We start from the raw sequence: 22,089 nt of genomic DNA on the forward strand, positions 1-22,089 counted from the left end.
CAGACTTTCAGGGCACCCTGTGTTTGTGTGGTTTTTAACACACTTTGGCTACAAGGTGATGAGCAGTGCCGTCGGTAAAACCCCAGCGGGACCTATGGGGTGACTGCGTTCCGCCTGCCCTTCTTTCCCAAAACCTCGCTTGCGTTCAGCCTCTGATGAAGGGATGAAGGTGTGGAGGGGTGAAGGGGGCCACCTGCGCGGGGGCAGCGCGTGGCCTGGCGGTGAGCGTTCGTCCGCGGCCGCCAGAGGGAACTCGGGGAGTGCGGACGGGGCGAACAAAAGGCGGAGGAAGCCCCGAGCCCCCCGCAGCCCAACTCGGGGCCGCGGCGTGGGGGCCGGCTCGGGGCCTCGGGCTCCGGCCCCAAACACGGAGCTTCTTGGGGGGAATAAGGGGCGAGGGGGGTCACCCACCCAGTGGTTGGACCCCCCGCCTCCAGCGCAGCCCCGCACTCCCCCCTCCTTCCCCTCCGAAACTTCACCCGCCGCCTGACGTCAAGGTCCCGCAGCCAATGGGCGCCGCGGGTGCGATTTTGGGAGGGGGGGTGCGTGTGTGCAAGGGGGGCCCCCCCTCGCCGCGGGCGCTCGCCCGGCTGCCGTCCGTGCCCGGTGCAGGGGAGCGGGCGGGCGGGAGGCAGGCAGCGAGCGCCGCCCCCTCCGCCCCCCGGCCGCCCCTCGCCGCCTCCCGGTCCCGGCTCCGCCAGCGCGGGGCTGCGGGGGAGCGGCGGCGGCAGCAGCGAGCGCGGCAGGCAGCGCCCCGGGGGCTTTTACCTGCTGTGCCCGGCTCTCACCTGCCTGCTGCCCGGCTCGTACCTGCTGCCCCCGGCGATGCGGAGCGGGGGAGGCTGCCCGGCACGCCGCCGCCGCTGCTGAGGGATGGTCGGCGGGTGGGCACCGCCGGTTCCCCTTCATCCGAGGACGCGTCTGGCTCCAGCTGGGTTCAAGTCGCTGCCTTCTTGTACCGCTCGTAAATAACAGGAGGAAACCTGAGCCCGGCAGGCGGTTCCCCACCTTCTTCCACCTAACGTAACCCTCGCAGCCGCCTTTGAAGGTCTGCTGGTGCTCCGGCGATGATGGCAGTGGTGGGTTCCCTTGGGCTGTACTAAGAGCCTCTTGTTTTCTTTTCCCTTCCTTCAGAGAGGCATTTCATCTTTAGGGGCCGGCTGCTCGCGCACACTTTTGTACCCGCTGAAGTGCTCAAGAAACCATGTTGGCTGGTGGAAGAAGCGCGTTTTTGTGCCTTGGAACGATCTTGAGCTTTTGGAGCTCCGCGAGTTGGATGCCTGTTGGAGGATGCCCACATAAATGTACGTGCATTGCTTCCAACGTGGATTGCCACGGACTAGGACTCAAAACTGTACCGAGGGATATTCCCAGGAATGCAGAGAGACTGTAAGTAATAAACGTTAGGGGCTCCTTGAGTACTTGTTCAAACACCTGGGATGAATTTCTCAACACCTGCCTATCAGCGCGGAGTACATAGTTACAGCAGTTTAACTAATGAAACACGGATTAATGTTTTCAGGAGGGAAGGGGAGGAGCTTTTCAGAAGTTACAGGTATCCTGCTGCTGCTCTTGCTTTAAAACAAAACTAAACGCTAAACCCAGCATTTTTGGAGCTTCTTAGTATTTTTTTTTTCTCCTGTGTTTAATAACCGCTGATTGGGATCTTGTTGATTGGGTTTTGCAGTGACTTGCTTGTAATAGAGCTTAGACCTCTACCTGGAATGCTCCCAGCAATAATCATTGTCAATGCAAACAGCAATTTCATATGCAATTAGAAACCTGGATGTTTTCACCTGGTGGCTGGTAGCAGTTTCTCCTTGCATACTTTTGCAGCATGGTGACTTCATCACCATGGAAAAATCGACTACTGCTATAAACTAATTCAGATGGATAAGAGGTCACATTAAAGCAGTCTCTAGTTTCTGTCTTAAACTGCCAGAGTCACTGTTACGAGGAAGCTGGTAATTTAATTTTTAATCTACTTCGGAGTTTATGCTAGCAGTGTAATATTGTGGGGTGCTTCAGACCTCAGCACAGGAGAATGTAATCAGTGTGTGCAGACTAAATTTGTATTATAATTTTTTTTTTTTAGTGGACTCTCTTTACTTAAAAAGGTTTTAAGAGAAAAACTGAAAGCAAACTTTTGAGATCCCTGATACAGTTCTGGCACTCACTTGGCGCAGAGGACAGCATCTCTGGCTTTGCTTAATGCACAGCATATGGCATATTTCAGAGAATGCCCAGTGCTAGATATGAAGATGTCTAAAGTGGAATGTTAAACAGAGCTTCAGCGTGGCTCTGCGCTGGGCTCCACTGATGGCCTAAGAGAAGTGCAGTTAGTTGTGCCTTATGTAGATTAATGGATAACTTAAAATGTTTTAAAACTTGCTGGCAACAACTGCTTATTCTATGGCCTGATTTCCTGTTTTATTTCCTTCTGAGCCATAGATATGGGGGAACTTCAAGTGTATTTTCCTGAAGTAAGAAAGCTAAACTAGGTTACAAAGGAAACAAAGCTTTCATATGTAGATGCCTTTTAAAGGCTAAGTTCTGTTCCAGAGGGAAATTTTATAGCATCCTTGAAGGTTTCTAAATTACTTTTATAGTGCTGAGAGATCTTAAATGATAGCAATATGCAGATTTCTTACTAGGCTATTCCACCGTATTTAATGTTTTGTGGCCATATCAGCCTTCTTTTCCACCCCAGCTGTGTGAACAATAGCTTTCAGATAACTGTTACAGAAAGCTTAACTTCTGTGCACAAAACTCTGTACTTTCTAAAACTGATGGGTAGCAACTTGGTGGTTCGGAGACCAACAAACAAAACCCCAAAGACAAACAAACACCACCCCTCCCAAGCTGGTCGTATACCAAGCCAGTGAGAGTAAGTGTAGCTGTGTGATAACACAAACATTTTGTATGCTTCATTGGCGGGGTGTGTTTGTTTTGCTTAAGAGTCAAGGGCTGGGATAAAACATTTAGATTTCAGGTTAGAATAATCCACAATACAAGGTTAGCTGGCCACCTGAGAAGAGTTTAAAGAGCAATACAGTAATTTGTAGTTGCCTATGTTTTAGCAAGGCTGAATTCACTGTGTTACTAGGTTTTCTTTGTGAGAATGTACTTAATAGAGATGTTAACTTTCCTTGCCTTTTGTGAGAAGCCAAGCTGAGAGAGGAAGTTTCTTGGCCTTGGCATGTTAAGTGTTAAAAAGAATGGAAGAGCGTGTAATCACTGTGCTCTTGGTCCTGATAATTTTTGGTATAGTTTACAGATTTAAGTTTTAGATTAATGTCTGCATGATGAACAACGCTATTTCACAATATTCAGTTTAAATCTTTAACCTCAGAGATAATCTATTGATGAGTGATATATATATCTGTGCTGTTGTTTTTTTTTTTGTTTTTGTTTTTTTTTCTTTTTTAGGAAATAGTGTATTATTGGAGCATTCAGGGGCTGAAGCCTTGTGGAAATAGCATACAGAGGATCATACAGTATTTAAAAATATAGAATGTGTTACTATCTTTACTTTTTATTCTCTTAGTCTGCCATGAGCGTTTCATTGTTTTTGTAAAGTTCACTGTCGTCTTCAATACAGCACTGGTTTAAAGCTTGTATAAATTCTTTTAAATCTAGATTGCTACTAATTGCACTAACTTGAATTTTCTGCTGTGATCGTTAGAGGGAAAGACCTTATATTCCCTTGAGTCTAAGTTCTGCTCTTAGGTAAAACATCAGTCAGCCACTGGATATATCCAAGTATCTCATTTTCTCTGTGGTCCATGGACTCCTCTACCTGTGACATGACAGTGGGTTGGTATGCAGTCTTAGCTAGTTTAACTTAAATGAAAACAAATTGATTGCATCTGAAATGGCAAAGATACTTTTGATCTCAGAAAAATGTTTGAATGCTGGGAAAATAATTCAGACAAGTTTCTTGAGGGCCACACAGCAAGTGACTTCTTAGACTCATGTTGTCTTCTGTCTGCACTCTTTTGAGCTAAAAAAATACACCTACCAGTTCATGTTGGAAACTTGGCTTTAATTAATAAGAGATCTAACAGCACCACTTAAAATATTTTGCCACCAAACTTTTAGAGTTATGTTTGTACAAATGTTACAGAATGTTTTGGCTACAGGAGCCAAGTTAAATATTATTTAAATTTGCATTAATATGAAACCCAAGGAAAGCTGAAAGTGTAACATGAAAAAACGATAAAAGTCTTAAGGGGGGAAACATGTCTTTTTGAGAAGTTCTATTAAATAAATTAGTGAACATCTGATATTGCAAGAAATGAACATCACCAGAGCTTTGATTACTTGTTCTTCATAATAAATGAGATGCATGTTTTTCTTTTTTCTTTTTTTTTTTCCAGTGCTTTGAAGATGTAGTTTTTATAAATAGTTGCACCTATGATTTATATCTTGAGGGGAATTCACAGATTAACCAATGATCACAGATCATACAACTAGCCTAAAATTTTCTTTATACGGTTTCATCTTTAATAGTAGCTTTACAAATATAGCAAGTAGTATTAGGTTTGTGCTGCAGTTTACCTTGTTATTACATTCTATGGCAGTATTCTATTTGTCTGGTGTAGACTGTAGTTTTTAAGAAGTTAGGTCTCATGAAGACCTAAAAAGAGCTATGAATGTTGCATGCTACTTGTTCAGAGATGATTCAGTCTGGAGAAAACAAATGAGTGGGGGAACAAATGTGAGCAAATTCCATTTACCTTTATGCTAGAGAAGGAATCCCTGGAATAACTCATGTCTCACACAGAAAGAGATAGGCATGAAAGTAGGTCCAAGATGCATATGTGTAAGTGCAAGAGTAATACAGCTGACCTTCCAGTTTGTTAGTAGTTACTGATCCATTCCACATTTGCTGAGTAACTTAAAATCCTACCAGTAGGGTTAGAGTTAACTTTCAGGGGTGCATGCAATGATTGTTACATCCAAGTTCTGCAACGGAGAAAGTGTTCTGCACAAATAATGGAGGCAGAAATGACAGTTTTGAAATTAAGATTATGTAAATGGATCCATAAACATCTTGAATGTTTTACCTTTCTGAAACGTTCCTTAGGACTGCTTCCTCAGACTTCTGTCATCAGAGTTTGTTTCGCAGTGCTTCAGTTCTTATATGTGCTCTGTATTTGTATAATTTTCTTCTGTAGATGTTTTCTATATATGTAAAGTATTATACATGTGGCTTTTTATAACACTTAGTGCTGATAGTCAAGTTTAGTTTGAAATGGTGTAAATGTAATGAGCAGATCAAAGCCACTTGACTGATGATTGCTGTGTTCAACAGCCCTGAAAGGAACAAGTGAAATGGACAAACTGCTCAGGGGTGTTGGGTCAGTGTGTGTTTTCTGGTTGAGTATGAAGGACGAGTCTCTGCATTTTTCCTCCCACTCATGTCTAGTTCTTTGTCTATTATAAGCACATTGTGTGTGTGTATGTAAGAGTATACGTATATACATATGTGTCTTTGAAGAATTTAGCCACGTTGAGTTCTTCATCAATTTATACTTCTGGCTTGGAATCTGGTTTAATTGATAGCTCTTGTATTAATTTTGGTTTTGTTTGTTTTGTCTTTTACTTTGGAGGATTCTTTACCTTTCTAAATTGATAGAGCTTGCAGGACTAATCTGTTCTACGCTTTGCCTGAGTAGCTAAATTGAGTATGTCCACATTTAGGTGCAATTTAGAAGCTTAGTCATCTGCTTACTCTGGAGTTTTCATGTGGTCTGGGGTTTGTTATACAAATATATTATTATGGTGGTTTTGGCCTTGCATGTAGCTGCTGAAATTGCACTGTCTTATAATGTCTTCAACTTCCTCATTTTTTTCTTTGAATTAAATCTAAACTGTCTTGGATGCTTCCATATTATTGTGGAATACAGTGTTAAACACATGCAAATATTATATTGACTCGTACATTGACTTTGTTTTTCTAGGATTCTTCCCACTAGGGAGTAGCACTTGTTTGTGTAGTAACCATCTCCAAAACCCTGCATGGGGCCTTTTTTTCCTTCCTCTAGGGAATGTGTCAATGAGTAGACATGCATGGCTTTGGCTTCGAAGAGCTTGCTGTCAAAGGTAATGATCTTGGGAAAACTTGACTGAGTTGCTTAATTTAATTTGGCTAATTTCCCTTTACTAACTTAATGCTGACTGCTTGTGCTTCGCTGAATGTGGAAATGAATTTACAGGGGATCAGAGTCTTGCGCTATTAAATTTGTTACCTTGTTTTGAAGTGATCGAAACAGGAAGGAGGATGAAATTAGCTATTATAATTCTGGTAGCTACATAAGGAAATAATGGCCATTGTCATGCTGTCTGTAGTTCGCAGAGATTTGGCTAGGATTCTGAAATCCAAGGACTCAGATTGTTTACTGCACATTTCTTAATGAATGAGGCTACTCACTTTTTTATGATCTTACCTTTGTGGCTGAGTTATTAATTCATGCAAAAGAATTAGAGGAATGGCAAATAACCCCTCTAAAGAATAGCTATATTGTTTTATGTAATCCTAAAGTACAGACAAGATGTATTTTTTTTTCTTTCTGGAATTTGTGTGTGTTTTTGGCAGGGGAGTGTGTACCAAAGTCAGCGTAACTCACCTGGATAGATGGATAATGATGCAAAAAATAAATAAATCCTAATACTCTTGTATTCTTACAGGTATCTGTATAAAAAATCCCTTGATTTTAGTTGATTGTTTTGAAGTCATTTGACCTTCATAGGGAGTACTGTCAATAGTCTTTTGGAACATAACTGCCATGCCTGTTTTATGTATGTTTCTTTATAGCTCAAGCATTTCCAGTTATGTTTAAAACAAAGATAACCTTTTCTTCGTGGACATTAACATGTGATATGACTTGCTGTCTGTCTTAGTAATATTTAAGCTACTCTTTAGCTTCCATAGATCAGAAAGAAGATTTCCCCACAGAATCTCACAAGATGCTTGGGGTAGCCATGTGGATGTAGCACAACAGATCTCAATTTTAATAAGGATATGCAGTGAACAAGTTGAAGCAATTCTACATTAAGAATTGAGCTTGTTTACTGGGAAGACAGTTCAGGAGACTTAAATCAGGATACGTTCTAAACCATGAGCTAATAACTCAAATGACTCAAAACTTCATTGTTATAGAACTTTTTGATATTGTTCCTGCGGTGCCCACAGTGCTTGTTTTTTTTTTTTTTTTTTCTTTTTTCTTTTTTCCTTTGGCTGCCTGTTGCTGCAGCTAATCTTTAAAAATGAATAGCTTTTAGCCTGGTGGTGGTCTAGTGGGATCCATTTGTCCTTGATTAGAAGATTGAATCATCCCTGAAGAACTATGGAGAATGGAAGCCATTCCTTAAATATTGCAGTTATGTTGGCTTACACTTGATCCACTAGGAATGAATAGAAAACGGTTTTGCTCTGGGTTCAAAGTTAAAGGCTGTCAGGATTCTTTCTTACTCACAGCTGTGCATCTGTTTGTTTTTCTCATGTATCGTCTGCTAAAGTCAGTGTAAATTTCTAATAAATTTTCTGAAGACTGAGCTTGAAGTGAGCTTTCTTTCACCATGGCTGAGGGTTGCAGTGACCATTCAAGTAATGTTTCAAGCAAAGAAAGTAATTTCATTTGTGTTTAATGTAATTAAAAAGTAAATCACTCTTCCCCCTCAGTAAATTCTGAATCTTTTTTTTAAATTGTTTTCTTATTTACCTCTTTCTCTAAATTTGAACCTACAAAATCTAACTAAATCTTTCTATTGAAGTAGCGTAACTAAATGTAATTCAGAATGAATGTGAACTGCAAGTTGTGCAGCCACTTATCTTCAAAAGTGCCTGCAGCCTCATGAGATAGTAAGTTTTAAGAAATTCTGTGATTAAAGAGATAATTCCTCTTTTCTGAGTAACCCTGAAACACTCAAAGGAGTTAGGAAGAACACATCTGATATTGGACTTCAATTCTGACATAAACTTCACTGTGTCTTGTAATACTGCAACTACTGAATTATCTCAGATGTTGTGTTAACCTTTGGAAGAGGTTGTGGAATGTTCTTCATAAGTAACCTAATGCCTCTTAGTTCTTTTACCTGTTTGCTCTCTGCAAGTACAGATACTGGATCAGGTCAAGAATTTCTGTGGCACAAAGTTGAAACACCTTTCAGCAGCTGGGGAGAAAGTGAGCCCACGTGCCAGTATGCTTCTCCAATGCTAGCAGAGCTTGTATTAAATTTAAGTAGAGGCAACTTTTGTCTTGAAGATGACAGCTGTAGGAACAAACGTGCATCCTTTGTCTTGCTGTTCCACAGCTCCCTGAAGGGGAGCTCTCTTTTCCTCTTTAGGTTTTTTTTCCACCCCCGCAAAGACAAAACAATGTTTTATCCTCATCGAGTAGAGACAAAGCAAGCTTCTAGCTTCAAGTGTGGAAGGAAGCTGTCAAGATAACTGTGGGGAAAAACTCATGTGAACATCAAATGACAAAGCTACTTGAAGAAAAATTATTGGCAATGGCACTAGTATAAATATGTGACATTCATTTAGGTGGTTGTCTATCTGTTCATGTTCCAAGGACGTGTAGATGAGCAAGCAGTCTTGTTCAGAAAAAGTTGTGGTAAAGGTAAATTTTGTGCCCCATGGTCTTGTGAAGTCTTTGATAAGTCTGTAGAACATGCCTTGTCTCCTTTCTGCTCCTTGGATAACGGGAAGTTCCTCGTCATTCTTGTCGATTCAGCTATGTTATTATAGTTTACTATGGATTTAGGCTTAGGGTCTGCTGTTATCATTCCTATCCCTTTTAGGTTCAGTAACAGATTTTTTTTGACAGTGTATGGCTGTATCAATTTGACTTTTTTGTTTATTTTTTTTAAGTAATTCTCAGGATAAGGAAGGGCTGGGCTCTAGTAATATTCTGTTTGTGACATGGACCAAGAAGTTTTGTTTTCAATATCTTTCAAGTCTTTACTCAAGAGACCCATAATGTTTTATTTCCAGATCTTCTTTCAGTGTTGTCCAGTCAGATGTATCATTTAATATGTTGAATGGCTCTCAGAAATGGAAAGAACTTGTCCTTTTCCACTGGGAAATGGCCTTGTAAGCAACTGGCATTTTTTGTAATGGCACTAAATACATAACAGATCTACTCTCTGCCTATTTATATAAGGGGGAGAGGTCTGTTGTCTTGTACTAGCAGAGTAAGTTTTGGGTGAGTTCTGAGAGCCATATCTAACTAAGACTGAAAATAAATAGGGTTTAAGAGGCTGATTGTTACCTCTCTGCCAGTTATTTCAGCTTTTTTTTTTTTTTTTACCCCAACTGAATCTGGTCTGTCAGTTGTCTCTGTCAGAATAAATTTGTCTTGTATTTCAGTTTTATACCATCTGTTTGGTGGCTGCAATATGTGTTTTTAATCCTGTGATTGATAGATTTCTGGAGCTTTTAATTAGATTTTTACCTTTCTATCTGGGATTGCTTCTTTTTCTGAGACCTTAATCTAATTTTGTCCCTCACAGGGGGAAATCATTTGAACTGATGTTTATATTCTTTCCTTCCCTGTCGCTGATGAAGGAAGCATTTTCAATAAAAAACAGTTATGCTAAAATGAAGAAAATACCTTGCTGTTTTAAAGCTGGTTTTGACTTGATTTTTCCATCACATTTCCATCGCATTTTTAAGATAAATCTGCAAAAACTATCTGAAACTTCTAAATTGATTTCAGAATTGGCCTTGCTTGCAAACACACATTTTCCTATGTTTTCCTGAAAATTTGTGATACTGCAGAAGCAATTCTTAACTTATGTAAGTGGTACTTTTTTGAAGAATCGTCAGTGCCTCCTACAGAGAGAGGTCAGTAAGATTACCTTCCTATTGAACTGTATGGTGAATGATCAGCCTTGTGGAAGTAGTATCAGGTTACTAATGAAGTTCCTCAAACACCTAATTAATGTATTTAAAGCCTGAGTAATTCAGACAATTTCGGCAGATAGCATTCTCATTAGGCCAGTACCTTACTGGCTGCTACATGTACCTCTGCTCACTTGCGTTTGAGGTACAAGGCTGTTAGCAGTGATGCTATCTTTAGGAGTTCAATGGAGACGCTTCAAACCTCTTCTGCTGTGTGGGGGTACTCTAGTCACCTTACGGTATGACTGTACCTGTAGGCAATCACCCAAAAGAACAAGACAAATCAGCTGCCTGTAATTTTTTCAGAATGTTTTCTCTGTACTGTCACAGTCATACCTGTCTGTGCAGACAGATCATCTCTTCTGTCTTAATCAGGGCTCCATGTGAGAGGGAGGGAGAAACTGCTCTGGAAGTTAACTCATTGAAAATCAGTAACTTATTTTAATAGTCTGTGAATGCGGTTGTAGAAGGTGGTGGGTGTTGTTGGCTGTTGATGAACTCTTTCTAGATGTTTCTTTTTTTGGTTTTCCATTTTCATGCTCTCCCATTAGAGGAACTGCCCCCTTTAAAAAATAAATCAATAAATAAAAGGTAGTTTTGCAATTTTTTTCTCTAATTTTTGTGATGGCAAATGAAAAATTTTAATGCAAGTTGGGCTACTGTAGAGTTGAGGTCAATACCTACTGTCCTGATCAATACTGTTTAATTTCTTTGTCTCCATCTCTTTACCTTTTTTTTTTTTTTGTCTTTGCGGAAAGCCTTTTGGGTCCACCTTTGTTTGTACAATGCTTAATGTGAAGAAATCTTGAATGGTCATAAGGGTCCTTCTAGGCATGATAAAAATGGCAACTGTAATAAATTTCATATTACTGAATTTAAGGTTCCCATATCCAAAATCACAGCACTGTAAAATGCAGGGTTTAATAGCTGGCTCCAAACTGCTTTACCAAGAGCTGCATTCTGTCAAGGCTGGTGGCTGCTTGATTTGCAGGGAGGAAAGGGGAAAGTATGCTGTCCTGTGAATGAACATTCTAATGAAATGTTTCAAAAGATAGGCACTTAACTACTATGGAAATAGTATGCCGAAAGCAGAGGCATAGGTGCATTCTTGTGCATGTTAATAGTTAGGGAAGTATTTCTCAATCTCTGTTCTTTCAGTTGGTCTTTTCCTTTGTTCCTGTGTCTGGTAAGGAATGTGTTTGTTAACCTGTATAAAATAAACGGATTACTAGATTGCAAGGCATTACTGCCATATGTTTCTATAGGGACACTAATAAATAACCTTAACAGTTACAAAAGATACAAAGGGTGATCTTGTGAGCCTTACTGACTGTTGCAGGTCATAGTAAAAATAAATGCTTTAAGGCAGTTGAACCAAAGTATCCTACTCTATTAATGTTTTCATTGAAATTTTTCTTTGGGTATGCACTGGTGAATGATGAGCACTTTCGGTATTTTAACAGCTTTTAAACTTGGAGAAGTAAAAAGTTTTGTTTGGCAAAATGGCTATTAGCAGCAGATAGAGTAGCTAGTTTTGCATAGTATGTAATATCAGCCTAATGCAAAAACTTGGAAAGGTCTTTTCCACAAACAACTTTCCCCAAAGTAGAATAGATTCTAATTCCTACTTTCAGTTTTTCTTCAGAGATTCGAAAAAGGTTATTTGAAAGTGGAAGAAATTACCCTGAAATTTAGTAGTTGAGTTCCTTGGAACATGCAGTTCTTTTGAGGATGAATGACCAGAAACTTCCAACTGTTACACAGAGGTGTCTGTAAGAACATAATTTCACTTTATATTAGTATTTTTTCTCTTACAGTAAGGGAATAGTAGAGAGCACAGGATACTTTTCTGCCAAAGATTTCATTGCCCAATCTGTTTGTTTTAGAGTATAATCTGCAACAGAAATCTCACATAGCAGATGTAGTCACATGACATCAAGCCCATTAAAATTATCGCTGCTTATGTGTTGGTCATCCACAGATATGAAGACACTAAAGTTTAATACAGTTGTGTTGTTCAAGGATCACTTAAATCACTTTTTAGCAAGGAAAAGGTGCATCCTGAAAGCAGTTCAAATGTATTGTATTTTTCTGTTAGTCATGAGACATGCTTTGTGTGGACCTTAATAGAGTTTTCATTTAGGGATTTTTCCCCTCAAATTTATTTTGTCTGTATAGTGGTATTGTTTTGATTGGAACAGGCATTATATTAAAAGTGTTTTGAAATGCTGATTTCAGAAAATGCTGGATGAAACGTGTTGGCTTGGTGATGGTGTGGTAGTGGTTACAACATCACTTATTGAAGTGAGAACTGGGTTACAGGCTTCTCTGAAATAGCTGTAGAGTGATGAGAAGAGGCTAGCAGTCTCCTCCTCTTGAAGTGGTAGAGCTGGTTAGAGATGGTCTTTTAATAATATAGCTGGGGAGGAAAAGAACTCAATAGAAGGAAATAGTACAGGGAAGTAATTGTGCATTTCTGAAATGCCTAACTGCAGTAGGGTGGTAAGCTGGAGACAAGAATACAGTGGTGACACAAGTCCCAGAAGTCAAGCTCTTGAGCAAAGGAAGTTTGTTTTCCAGAAATGGCAGTGGATATTGTGAAGTAAAGCCATAGGGCAGGGGCTGGTTCTTGAGGCTGAGAAACACATCTGGATATAAGTTTCTCAGATAAGAATGTGAAAGTATAAGAAACAGGCCTGCAATCCTTTGGAGTAGTGATTCGTAATAGCTAATGTATGAAAAGGCAGCAAAAGATGAGGAGTAGTCGTGTGTATTTTTCCTGGGAAGTTCTCTAGTTTAATTGCTCATGAAGATTGTTAGAAGTTGGAAATGAATTATTCCCAGTTGATGTTAACTTCATTTTATAAGATAATTGTTTTCCAAGGTTGTTCTTTCATTGTTCTTAAGTATGTAAGAGGCTTAGTGCAAAATGGTTTTCATAATCATGAGTAGTTTCAGCAAGTCAAAATGTCAAATACATGTGCTTGGTCTTTTTCAGAAACAAATGAATTTTGTGTCCATTTAGCAAACACGGTAAAATCTATTTCACTTCACTCCAGAAAATATAGTTGGATGAGGATGGGGGATAGGGAAAGGGGGAATATACTTGAAAATGAAGAAAATTGTTTGTGGTTGTAACATCTGAATGCTAACTCTGTGAAGTGCATGCATAACGTCCTTCAAAATTGCATTTTATTTACTAAAACTGTTCTACATCTTCTACTGCTACTCCTTGGCTTAATCTTCTCCTTAATGGCTACAGGAGATGTGTATATTCGGCATGGTACTTCTTAGAAGGGGTAGAGTTAGTGAAACAGGTTATTTCTTAATTTAAAAAGAAAGGAAAAAAAATCCAACCTCTTTTACATTTCCATGAAAAGATCTCCTAAGAAGAGTTTCTGATCTGTGCATATCTGAAAGTGAACAAGGAGTTGAAGTCAGTTCTGTTTTATTTTCAGACTTCACTAAAATCACTGATGTTTGTTGGTTGAACTTTTTTCTCAGGCCATCAAATGTTACAGTAGCCATCATAATAGATACAGGTGTGAAATACCTGAAGTCCTAAATGTCTAACTGTATCGGTGAAGAGCAACTAAACAGATGATCAGTTTCTTTACTGAGTTATATTCAGTAATATACAATGTAGTTAAATGAAATACGTACTTGTATACAAACATGAGGTATTGCCTCTGAAATAAATTAATGTGAGCTTTCCTGAAATTTACATGCAGTGTGTTTTTTTTTCTTCCCAAATGAGCATGCAATGCTTGACAGTATATAGATTTTAGAAAATAAAATGAATGAAAAGGCCAAGAGCATAAAAGAGTCACGGAGAAGAACAATCTTGTGAAGAATAATCACCTTTGTCAATCCTGGTTTCTCGCTTAGCTTTCCATTCTTGAAGCCCCTTAATTAACATTAAAGTAGCATTAAACGCACTGGAGAAATTCTTAAAAATTTGGAAAAGTATTCAAGTTTGCCATAAGTTGTAGTGAAGATTTTGATGCTAAAGCATGATTATTCTTGCAATATTTTTCTGAAGTTCACTTATCACAGGTTGTATTTTACATTGTCTAATAAAATATCCCTGTTTTGAGATGATAATGTGAATTAATTTGTGTCTCAGAGAGAGAGATACCTCTGAAGCCCAAATGGGATGAAGATTGAAGTGCAAGCACTTATCTATTTATGTTCTGATAAGACCATTTGGGCCATGCTTTTATTTAACTATCAAATGGGCAAAGTTTGACATTCTCTGGCTTCTAGCTGTGTAACTGTTTAGTCTTTGCAATAGCAAAGGACTGATGTAACAACCTTTGATATCCAACCAGCTGGTATGTGTTGGTTATGAAAGATGAGACAGTTACAGGAGTTAAATAGGAATGGTTAGTTAAATGAATTCAAGAACTGAAAAGAAATAACATGAAAAAATGTTTTTGTGTCTGTGACTGTTAACCTTAATTGTGTGGTGTTTTTTTCTTTAGGTAAATGAAAATAATACTTGAGCTAAAATGACACAGTACTTTTGCTTTTTATAATGTGTGCACATCCTGTTTTCTGCTTATTAAATCATGTTTCTGTACCAACTGTTTTGAAGTATTTTCCATATTTTATTTTGTGCTTTACGTTTAAAGCTTTCTGCCAAACCCCTTCTCACCCCAATGGTAAATCAACAAACCAGTGTTTTACTCCCTTCTGTGTGGAAAAGATAGACTCATAAAATCATAAGGGTTTGAAGGCACTTTAGGAGATCTCCTAGTCCAGCCTCCACTCAAAGCAAGGTCTCCATGAAATTCAGCTAGGCTTCTCAGGGCTTTGCCCAGCTGAGTCTTAAAAACCACAGGGCCTTAGTGCAACTCATTCCCCAGCTTAACTGTCCTTATAGTAACAGATTTTTATTTATTTTTTATATAAACAGGTGGAATTTCCCTTGTTTCAATCTATGATCATTGTGTCTTCCTCATCCTGTACCTTCATAAAGACCCTTGCTCCATCTTCTGAGAAACCTCTCCTTAGTTATTGGAAGACTGGTATTCAGTCACCCCAAAGCCTGCCCTTCTTCAAGATAAACAAGTTAAGCTTCCTTAGACTCATCGTGTGTAGTCAAGTCTTGATCATTTCAGTGGTCTTCTGTTGGGCTGGGTGAAGTTTATTAGCATCTTTCTTGGACTGAGGGGCTCCAAAATGGACACAGTATTCCAGATGCACTTAAGACAGACAATATCCACTGTTTTCCCTCAATGCTTCAGCATAGAAGGCAGTCAGGTTGTTCAAATCTGATTTAACCTTGGTAAATCTGTTGGCTATTTTCAGTCACCTTCCCTGTACCCAGAAGTTGCTTTCAATAGTATTTGCTCTATTATTTTTTCAGGGACCAAAGAGAGGCTGATGCTGACCATCCTGTACTTCACCATATTGTTCTTTTTTGCCCTTTTTGAAGACAAATTGAGTGTTTGCCTGTATTAAAGATGCCACTGCAAGGTGGCACTTTGAGACAAATCTCTCTGCACACCCAGATAGATTCTATCTGTTTCTATCTGTTCCCACTGGTCAGGATTTCTGAGGAGAGGCTGAACTCAATCCTCTGCCACGACTGGTTATTCCACTCCTTCTTGAAACTTGTGTTTCGTCACTAAGACTTGAGAGTCTGTGTCCATGAAGACTGTCCTATACCATCTCATTTACACTGGAGCTCGGTTGTGAAATGTGTTAAGCCAAGGTTGGCTTCTGATACACCTGCTCATTTTTCCCCAGTAGCTGGATGGAGTGTTGTGCTATTTCAGGCTGGTTTGCACGGCATGTCCCCTGCAAGTCCCTTGAACTCTGAAAAACTGATTTCTGCTCTTCTGAGTGCCAGTGCCTATGCACTTCTACTTATCTTCTTCACACACCTTGGTGTTTTGAACATCATTTTCTGTGGTCACTCAAGCCAGAGATGCTACAGATTTATCACACCCCCAAACACCTCATCATTTGTGAGTGGTAGATCAGGAAAGCTTCACCCCTGGTTGGCCCATCTAGCATCCATGTTGAGAAATTGTCTGACACTATCAAGAAAACATCCTGACTTGTTCGCCTACCCTGTGCTGCCTTTCCAGCACATGTCACAGAGATTCAAGTCCCTTATAAGAACCAAGGTGTGCGACCTGGAGGCTCCCTGTCATTGCTTAAAGAAGAGCGTTCTCTTATTCACCCTGTGTGGGTGGTTGGTAATGAAGTTCCACCATGATATCTCTCTCACTGACCTCTCCCCTGATCCAGGCTGGCACATCTCAGTGAGCTTCTCAACAAGTCTATAGAGCACCTCCAGACATTTGAGCTGATCCTTCTCACAAAGAGAAACCTCTCCTTCTGCTCTTTCTTGCTTCTCTTTGAGAACCCTTTATGATCAAACACAGGCGTGATGGCATTAGCTATCCCACCACATGCTGGTTATTCTGATGATGTATATCTGCATCTGTGACAAAAACTTTAGCTCTTCCTGCTTGTTTCACAAGGTTTGTACTTGTGTACTGCTGCTTGAGGTTGGGCCACTTTCAACCTGTTTCATCCTTCCTGCAGACTGTCTTGTGCAGATGATGTGACCATGTGAGGTCTGGACTGGAAAGAGTAACTACAGAACTTCGGGGGCAAAGGCGAAGGGCATGGGAGTATAAAACTTAGAACGTGATTCTGCCAGCATAATATTTCCTTTTTATATAATAAAATCTGCAAGCTATTATAATCAGTCAGGAGTTCCTGCAGTGTGGAACAAACATGTATTTTCTTGAAGAAACTACTGAACTTAGTCCATTGTGGTGCTTTATGCAGGTCTCAGTTATGACTTTAAATAGTAATCTACTCAATGGGGAATTTAGCCACTGCAGGAGTTTCAAAAAGGAATTACTCCTGAGTGTTTTTTAGCACCTATAGTTTGCCAAGTCCATTTGTTTATTTTTATAAAGATGAGGACAGAAGTGTGTTGCCTGCAAGCAGTTCCAGATCATTTGGACTCTTAATGTGGGCTTTTAACCAAGCACTACTGTAAAGAGTTTGATAATGGATAGTTTATGCCCAAGATCAGAGCACTTAACCTCTAAGATCAGTTTTCTCATTCCTTCAGACAGAAAGAAAACACTGTTTGAGTCATACCTGAGAGCTTTCTCTAATCTGAAGGAATCATCTATTTTTTTCTGAATTAAAAGCTGTATTGTGTAGGTGTGTTAAAGTAGGGTGAGCTGCAGCAGAATTTGTACTTCCCAGCTGTTGTGTGGCTACTCAATTAACATTTAAAACTTTGTGGAGACTGAAACTATTCAATATCATACCTGTGGTACTACCCAACAAGAGCAATAAAATTATTAAATGTTGGATTGTAAAATTACTGTTACTCTGACTTTACAAGACTATCAAAGTGACTGGACCTCACTACTGCTGTGTTAACGCACTCTGCATGATACTCCTGTTACTGAAGCTATGTGGAATGTTTCTGAATCCTTTCAGGAACTGGTGGTTCTGGCAGGACTTGTTTTTTCTCTGCTAATGTTCATCCACGTATTACCTGCTCTTACTGTGGAGCAGAGAAGAGGGTCTCTATTCTCCTATCCTATTACTTTCTTTGTGGTTTCAGACTGCTGTAAGATCTCCCCATAACCCTTTATTGAAGTTTAACAAGTGCAGCTCCCTCAGCATGTGTTCATATGCCATTATACTACTGCCTCATGATCATCGCAATGGCCCTTTGCTTTACTCTCTCCAATGTGTTAATGCCTTTCTTGTGCTGGAGAGCCTGCAACTGCACACAGTATGGCAGATTAACTTCCATAAATCCTGAATACAAGAGGTTAGTCAACTATTTCACCCTGCTGGCTATGATCGTACTATGACAGTCTGGTGTAGGGTGGCCTTCATTACTGCAATGGCACACTGCATACACTTGTGTGGCCCACTGAGACTTTGAGATGCTTTTTTTTTGCAAAGCAGCTCCCTGGTCAGTCAGTGACTAGCCTCTAAGTGTTGCAGGGACTTGTTTCCTCCTATGTACATGACTTTTTTTCCCCCTTATGAACTTCATGAGGTTTCTGTCAGCCTAACTTTCTGACCTTTTTATGGTACACCTGAATTGAAGGCCTGTCTTTCAGTGCCCTGACTGCTCCCCTTTATTTGATGCTGTCTGTGAACTTGTCTGTACTCTGTTCCACATAATGTCTTTAATAAAGATTACTAAACAACATTGGCCCTACTATTGATTTCAAAGGGACACTACTAGGAACCAGCTGTTAAAAGTCTTTTACACCCAATGGTCTAGCCAATTTACATGCAGTTTATTATTCATTTATCTGATCAGTTTGGATCTAAAGAGAGTATGGGAGACGGTGTCACTGAAATCAAGGTAAAAACATCCTCTGTTCAATCCTAGTCTGTGGAGCTAGTCATCTCATCACATAAGGCAATTGGGCATGTTTTAGATGGCTCTGAGAATCTGTGCTGGATCTTGCCCATGACCTTGTTCTTCATGTCTTTGAGTATGAAAAATATGAAGGGAACAGTTGGTGACATAAAATGGAGCTCTTATGCTTCTTGAATTTGTACAGTGGAAACAGTTAGCAAGAGAGCTAGCTATCTCTAGCTGTTTCAGCTTTGCAGGATATTTCTTAAGTAAAATGAAAATAAGTATGTGTATCATGCTTAGTCTACAATTAGTTTAGAAGTGTAGAATGCCTTTAAACTTAATTGTAAAGGGAAATATTTAGAGAATATATCAATCTTCCCAGAAGTCAGTCAAGAAATATTTTTCTCATGCACATTTAAGAAGTCAACTGTTTTTGTTTTAGGAAGAAAAAATAGCTTAAGTCTATTTATGTAGAGGTGGAGCATATTATCTTCTCTTTAGTAACAACAAGAAAAGATAGCAGCTGAATAGGATTTTGAAATTTTTTGTCTTTCTCTTCACAAGCGAAGTTCATACTTGCCCAAGTGTTTTGGGAACTAATGGATTTTGTAGATTTCATAAAATCTGGTCCTAGGTCTTTATTTCCTGCATTGCATAAGTTGAGATGGAAATATGTTAAATCTGAAGATATGCAGATTTTGCTGCCAGAGGGCTTCAGGGTAATGTTATAATTGAGTAGTTTATCATAGTAACTTTGAAGTTCTTGGACTGAAGGCACAAGAAAATTGCCAAGTGCTTTCCATAGGGAATTGTAGTCATTTAAGGTTAAGAGGCTAGTGGCAGTCCATATCCATTAAAGACAAATTAACTCCATAGCAGGAATTCTGGAAAACAGTTAAAAATAACAAAACAGATATCGGGTGTGTAAAGACTGCAAAGGATAGCCGGAAACACACATAGCAGAAATGGATACATCCGTACACGGGAAAGGATTTTTCTCTTGTTATTGAGTACGGTGTTAGTGTGTTCCCAAATTAAGAACAAAAGTATTCACAGAGAGAGAAGGGCTTTACTGAAGAGCCTTTTGCCTCCAACCCCACAGGTAGCCTTGATTAAAAAAAAAAAAATCATGAACTCCTCCTGGTTTTAAGCTTCTAGAGTGCAGCAGGCATCCAAGTGAATGGTTAACTTACCTGTGAAAATGCAAGTTTCCTCTAGTTCAGGTGGTGTGTGTTTGCGTTCACAGTTACCTTGCAAAGTGAATGGGGGTTGGGAAAACAAATCAAACAGGAAAATTTTCAAGGGATGACTCAGCTGTCATTCTAGCAGGTGTTTTGGATTGACCAAGTCCTTCGGCAATGTAATGGCAAAACAATCAAGGCCTTGTTTCCCTAGATTGTGTGATGCTTGAGTTATTTGGAAGTATTGGGCTAATGTAAGATATCAGTAACTCTTGAGATTCAGGAATCTGGATTGAATTGTTATCACTAGAATTTTACCTTCCACATTTTGAATATGTTACTGCCAAGTTGACTTATCATTTGAAGTGTATCCCTTGGACTACATTACAAATGGGAAAAAAAAAAAAAGAAGAAGAAGGAATATGGGCTATACCCTTAATAGTGTCATTCTTAAATTCAAAGATAAATTATTTTTCTTCTGTTCATGAACTTTTGGAACTTCTGTGAATTATGTTCTAGTTGAAATTTGTTTTGATGTGAGTTCTAGATGGCGTGTTAACTCCTTTCCTTTCTGGTTCTTAGGAAAATTCATTTTTTGCTTTTTGGATCACATGGGGCATTGGTTTAATGAAATTTCTTTTGAGAGTATTGGGTTTCCTGGTGATTTGTTTATCACAAATGTGACACAAGTATCTATATATTTGAGCTGATATGTGGAAGCCACATTGAATACTTTTCAGGAACAGAACTAGATTTTGGATTAGAGGTTCTATGACTAGAAATTACTTACCTATATTTGAAGAAGCTGGATAGCAATGAATCCTAGCGCTGTGTAACTTGGTTAAGAACGGTCTTTTGAAGTGTGTGGCAATTTTTCTTAAATACAGTATGCAGTATCTCTACTGCTTTTATTGAATTCTTTATTAATATAAACAGGAAAACATCTGAGAGCTTGAATGAAGTTGCAGCTCTTGCTCTAGCTTCCCTTCTCTTTGGATAGCAAGTTATTTTCACTTTGTTATATATTTTTATTTTATGCCAAGTCTTCTGAGGTTAAAGGCAAATGGATTAATAAATATTTAAAAAAAAAAATGTCCATCTAGGACTTGTAGTATTTAACACTAAGATGCAAAATCAGGTATTGACATGAAGTTATCTGATATCAGAGATGATCTTCAGTTTTGTTATTAAGAACGTCACTGTGTTTGCCAGTCTGGTACCTCAGAGTTTTCTGAAAGAGGGGATAACTCTGTTTTGCTGGTAACTTTATGGACAATGAATAGCTTTCATTAAATGAAATAATTGGGTTTCTTCTGGAACGAGAATTAAATTTAAGCAACTTCTTTTCTGACCAAGAGTGAACAGGATTAGGCCTGGCAATTGGTTGTTTTCCAGATCAGAAGAAACAGTACCTTAGAAAAATTCTTTAAGTAGAAGCTAGTCTTAAAGCAAATGCTCCACTTGCAGCAAGACCATCAGGCCAGGAGGCTTTCATGTACCTGTTGTGGTAGTTTTACTTAGTTGGGCAGCCGAGTTCCACCATGGCAGCTCTCTAACTCCCCCTTCTCAAAGGGAAAACGGGGGAATGGGGACTGTGGTCAGTCTATAATACTTCATCTCTGCTGCTTCTTCTCGGTCACTCTCTTTCCCTGTGCTGTGGGGTCCCTCCCACAGGATGCCATTCTTCCTGAACTGATCCTGCATGGGCTTCCCACAGGCAGAAGCTCTTCAAGAGCTGCTCCAGATATGGGTCTGTACCTCAGGGTCCATCCCTCAGGAGCAAACTGCTTCAACCTGTGTCCTCCACGGACAGCGGCTCCTGCCAGGTCACCTGCTCCTGCGTGGTCTCCTCTCCACGGGCTGCAGGTCCGGCCTGGAATCTGCTCCGGCGGGGGTCCTCCACAGGCTGCAGCGTCTGTCAGTGCAGGTCCACCTGCTCCACCGTGGTACTCCATGGGCTGCAGGGGAATAGCCTGCTTCACCATGGTCCTCACCACAGGCAGCAGGGGACTTCTGCTCCGGTGCCTGGAGCACCTCTCCCCCTCCTTTTTCACTGATCTTGGCACCTGCAAGGCTGTTTCTTACCCCTCTCTCTCTCCCAGCTGCTGTGTAGCAAAGTTTTTTTTTTCCCCTGTCTTAAATATGCTTAACAATAACAATATCTTAAATATGCAAACAATATCACTTATTGGCCCAGCTCTGGTCAGGAGCGGGGCCCTTATTTAACATGGAGCAGCTTCTGGATTCTTCTTGTGGAAGCCACCCCTGTGGCCCCACCTCTACCAGAAGCTTGCCACACCTGTGAACTTGTACGGTGCCCATAGCTGTAGCTCACAGGCTTAATAAAAACAAGAGAAAAACAACAACAACAATAATAAAAAATGGTTAGGAGTTGCACTGAGAACAAACCATTTCTTACCATTTAATAAGACTTGATTTTGGCACTGGGATCTCTTTTTTTTTATTCTGTGTACCTAGAAGGCATAGGTCAGCAACCAGAACTAGCTTCAAAATCAGCAACTTAATTAAAAAAAAATAATATTATATATATACTACATAAACATAGTCTCAGAAGAGTTGAGAAGGAATTAAGTTGGGGATTCACCTGGCTACATTCAAGATATACA

General features: G+C 39.7%; 1 protein-coding gene across 6 annotated transcripts in view; it reads left to right on the plus strand.

Moving 5' to 3' along the window:
* The first annotated feature begins 571 nt into the window (after positions 1–571).
* Positions 572–22,089, plus strand: part of SLIT3 (slit guidance ligand 3) — a 513,498-nt gene continuing 491,980 nt past the window's right edge. For 3 of the 6 annotated variants that reach the window (XM_040573725.1, XM_040573729.1, XM_040573731.1), the window contains exons 1-2: positions 573–1,048; positions 1,135–1,389. In XM_040573725.1, the coding sequence (XP_040429659.1) occupies positions 1,205–1,389 (185 nt within the window). In that variant the 5' untranslated portion in view covers positions 573–1,048; positions 1,135–1,204. Of the gene's footprint in view, positions 1,049–1,134; positions 1,390–3,429; positions 3,498–6,050; positions 6,109–22,089 lie in introns of those variants that run through there. The other 3 variants (XM_040573726.1, XM_040573730.1, XM_040573727.1) reach the window with 2 other exon arrangements.

Source organism: Cygnus olor, chromosome 14 (genome assembly GCF_009769625.2).
Source record: "Cygnus olor isolate bCygOlo1 chromosome 14, bCygOlo1.pri.v2, whole genome shotgun sequence".
NCBI lineage: Eukaryota > Metazoa > Chordata > Aves > Anseriformes > Anatidae > Cygnus > Cygnus olor.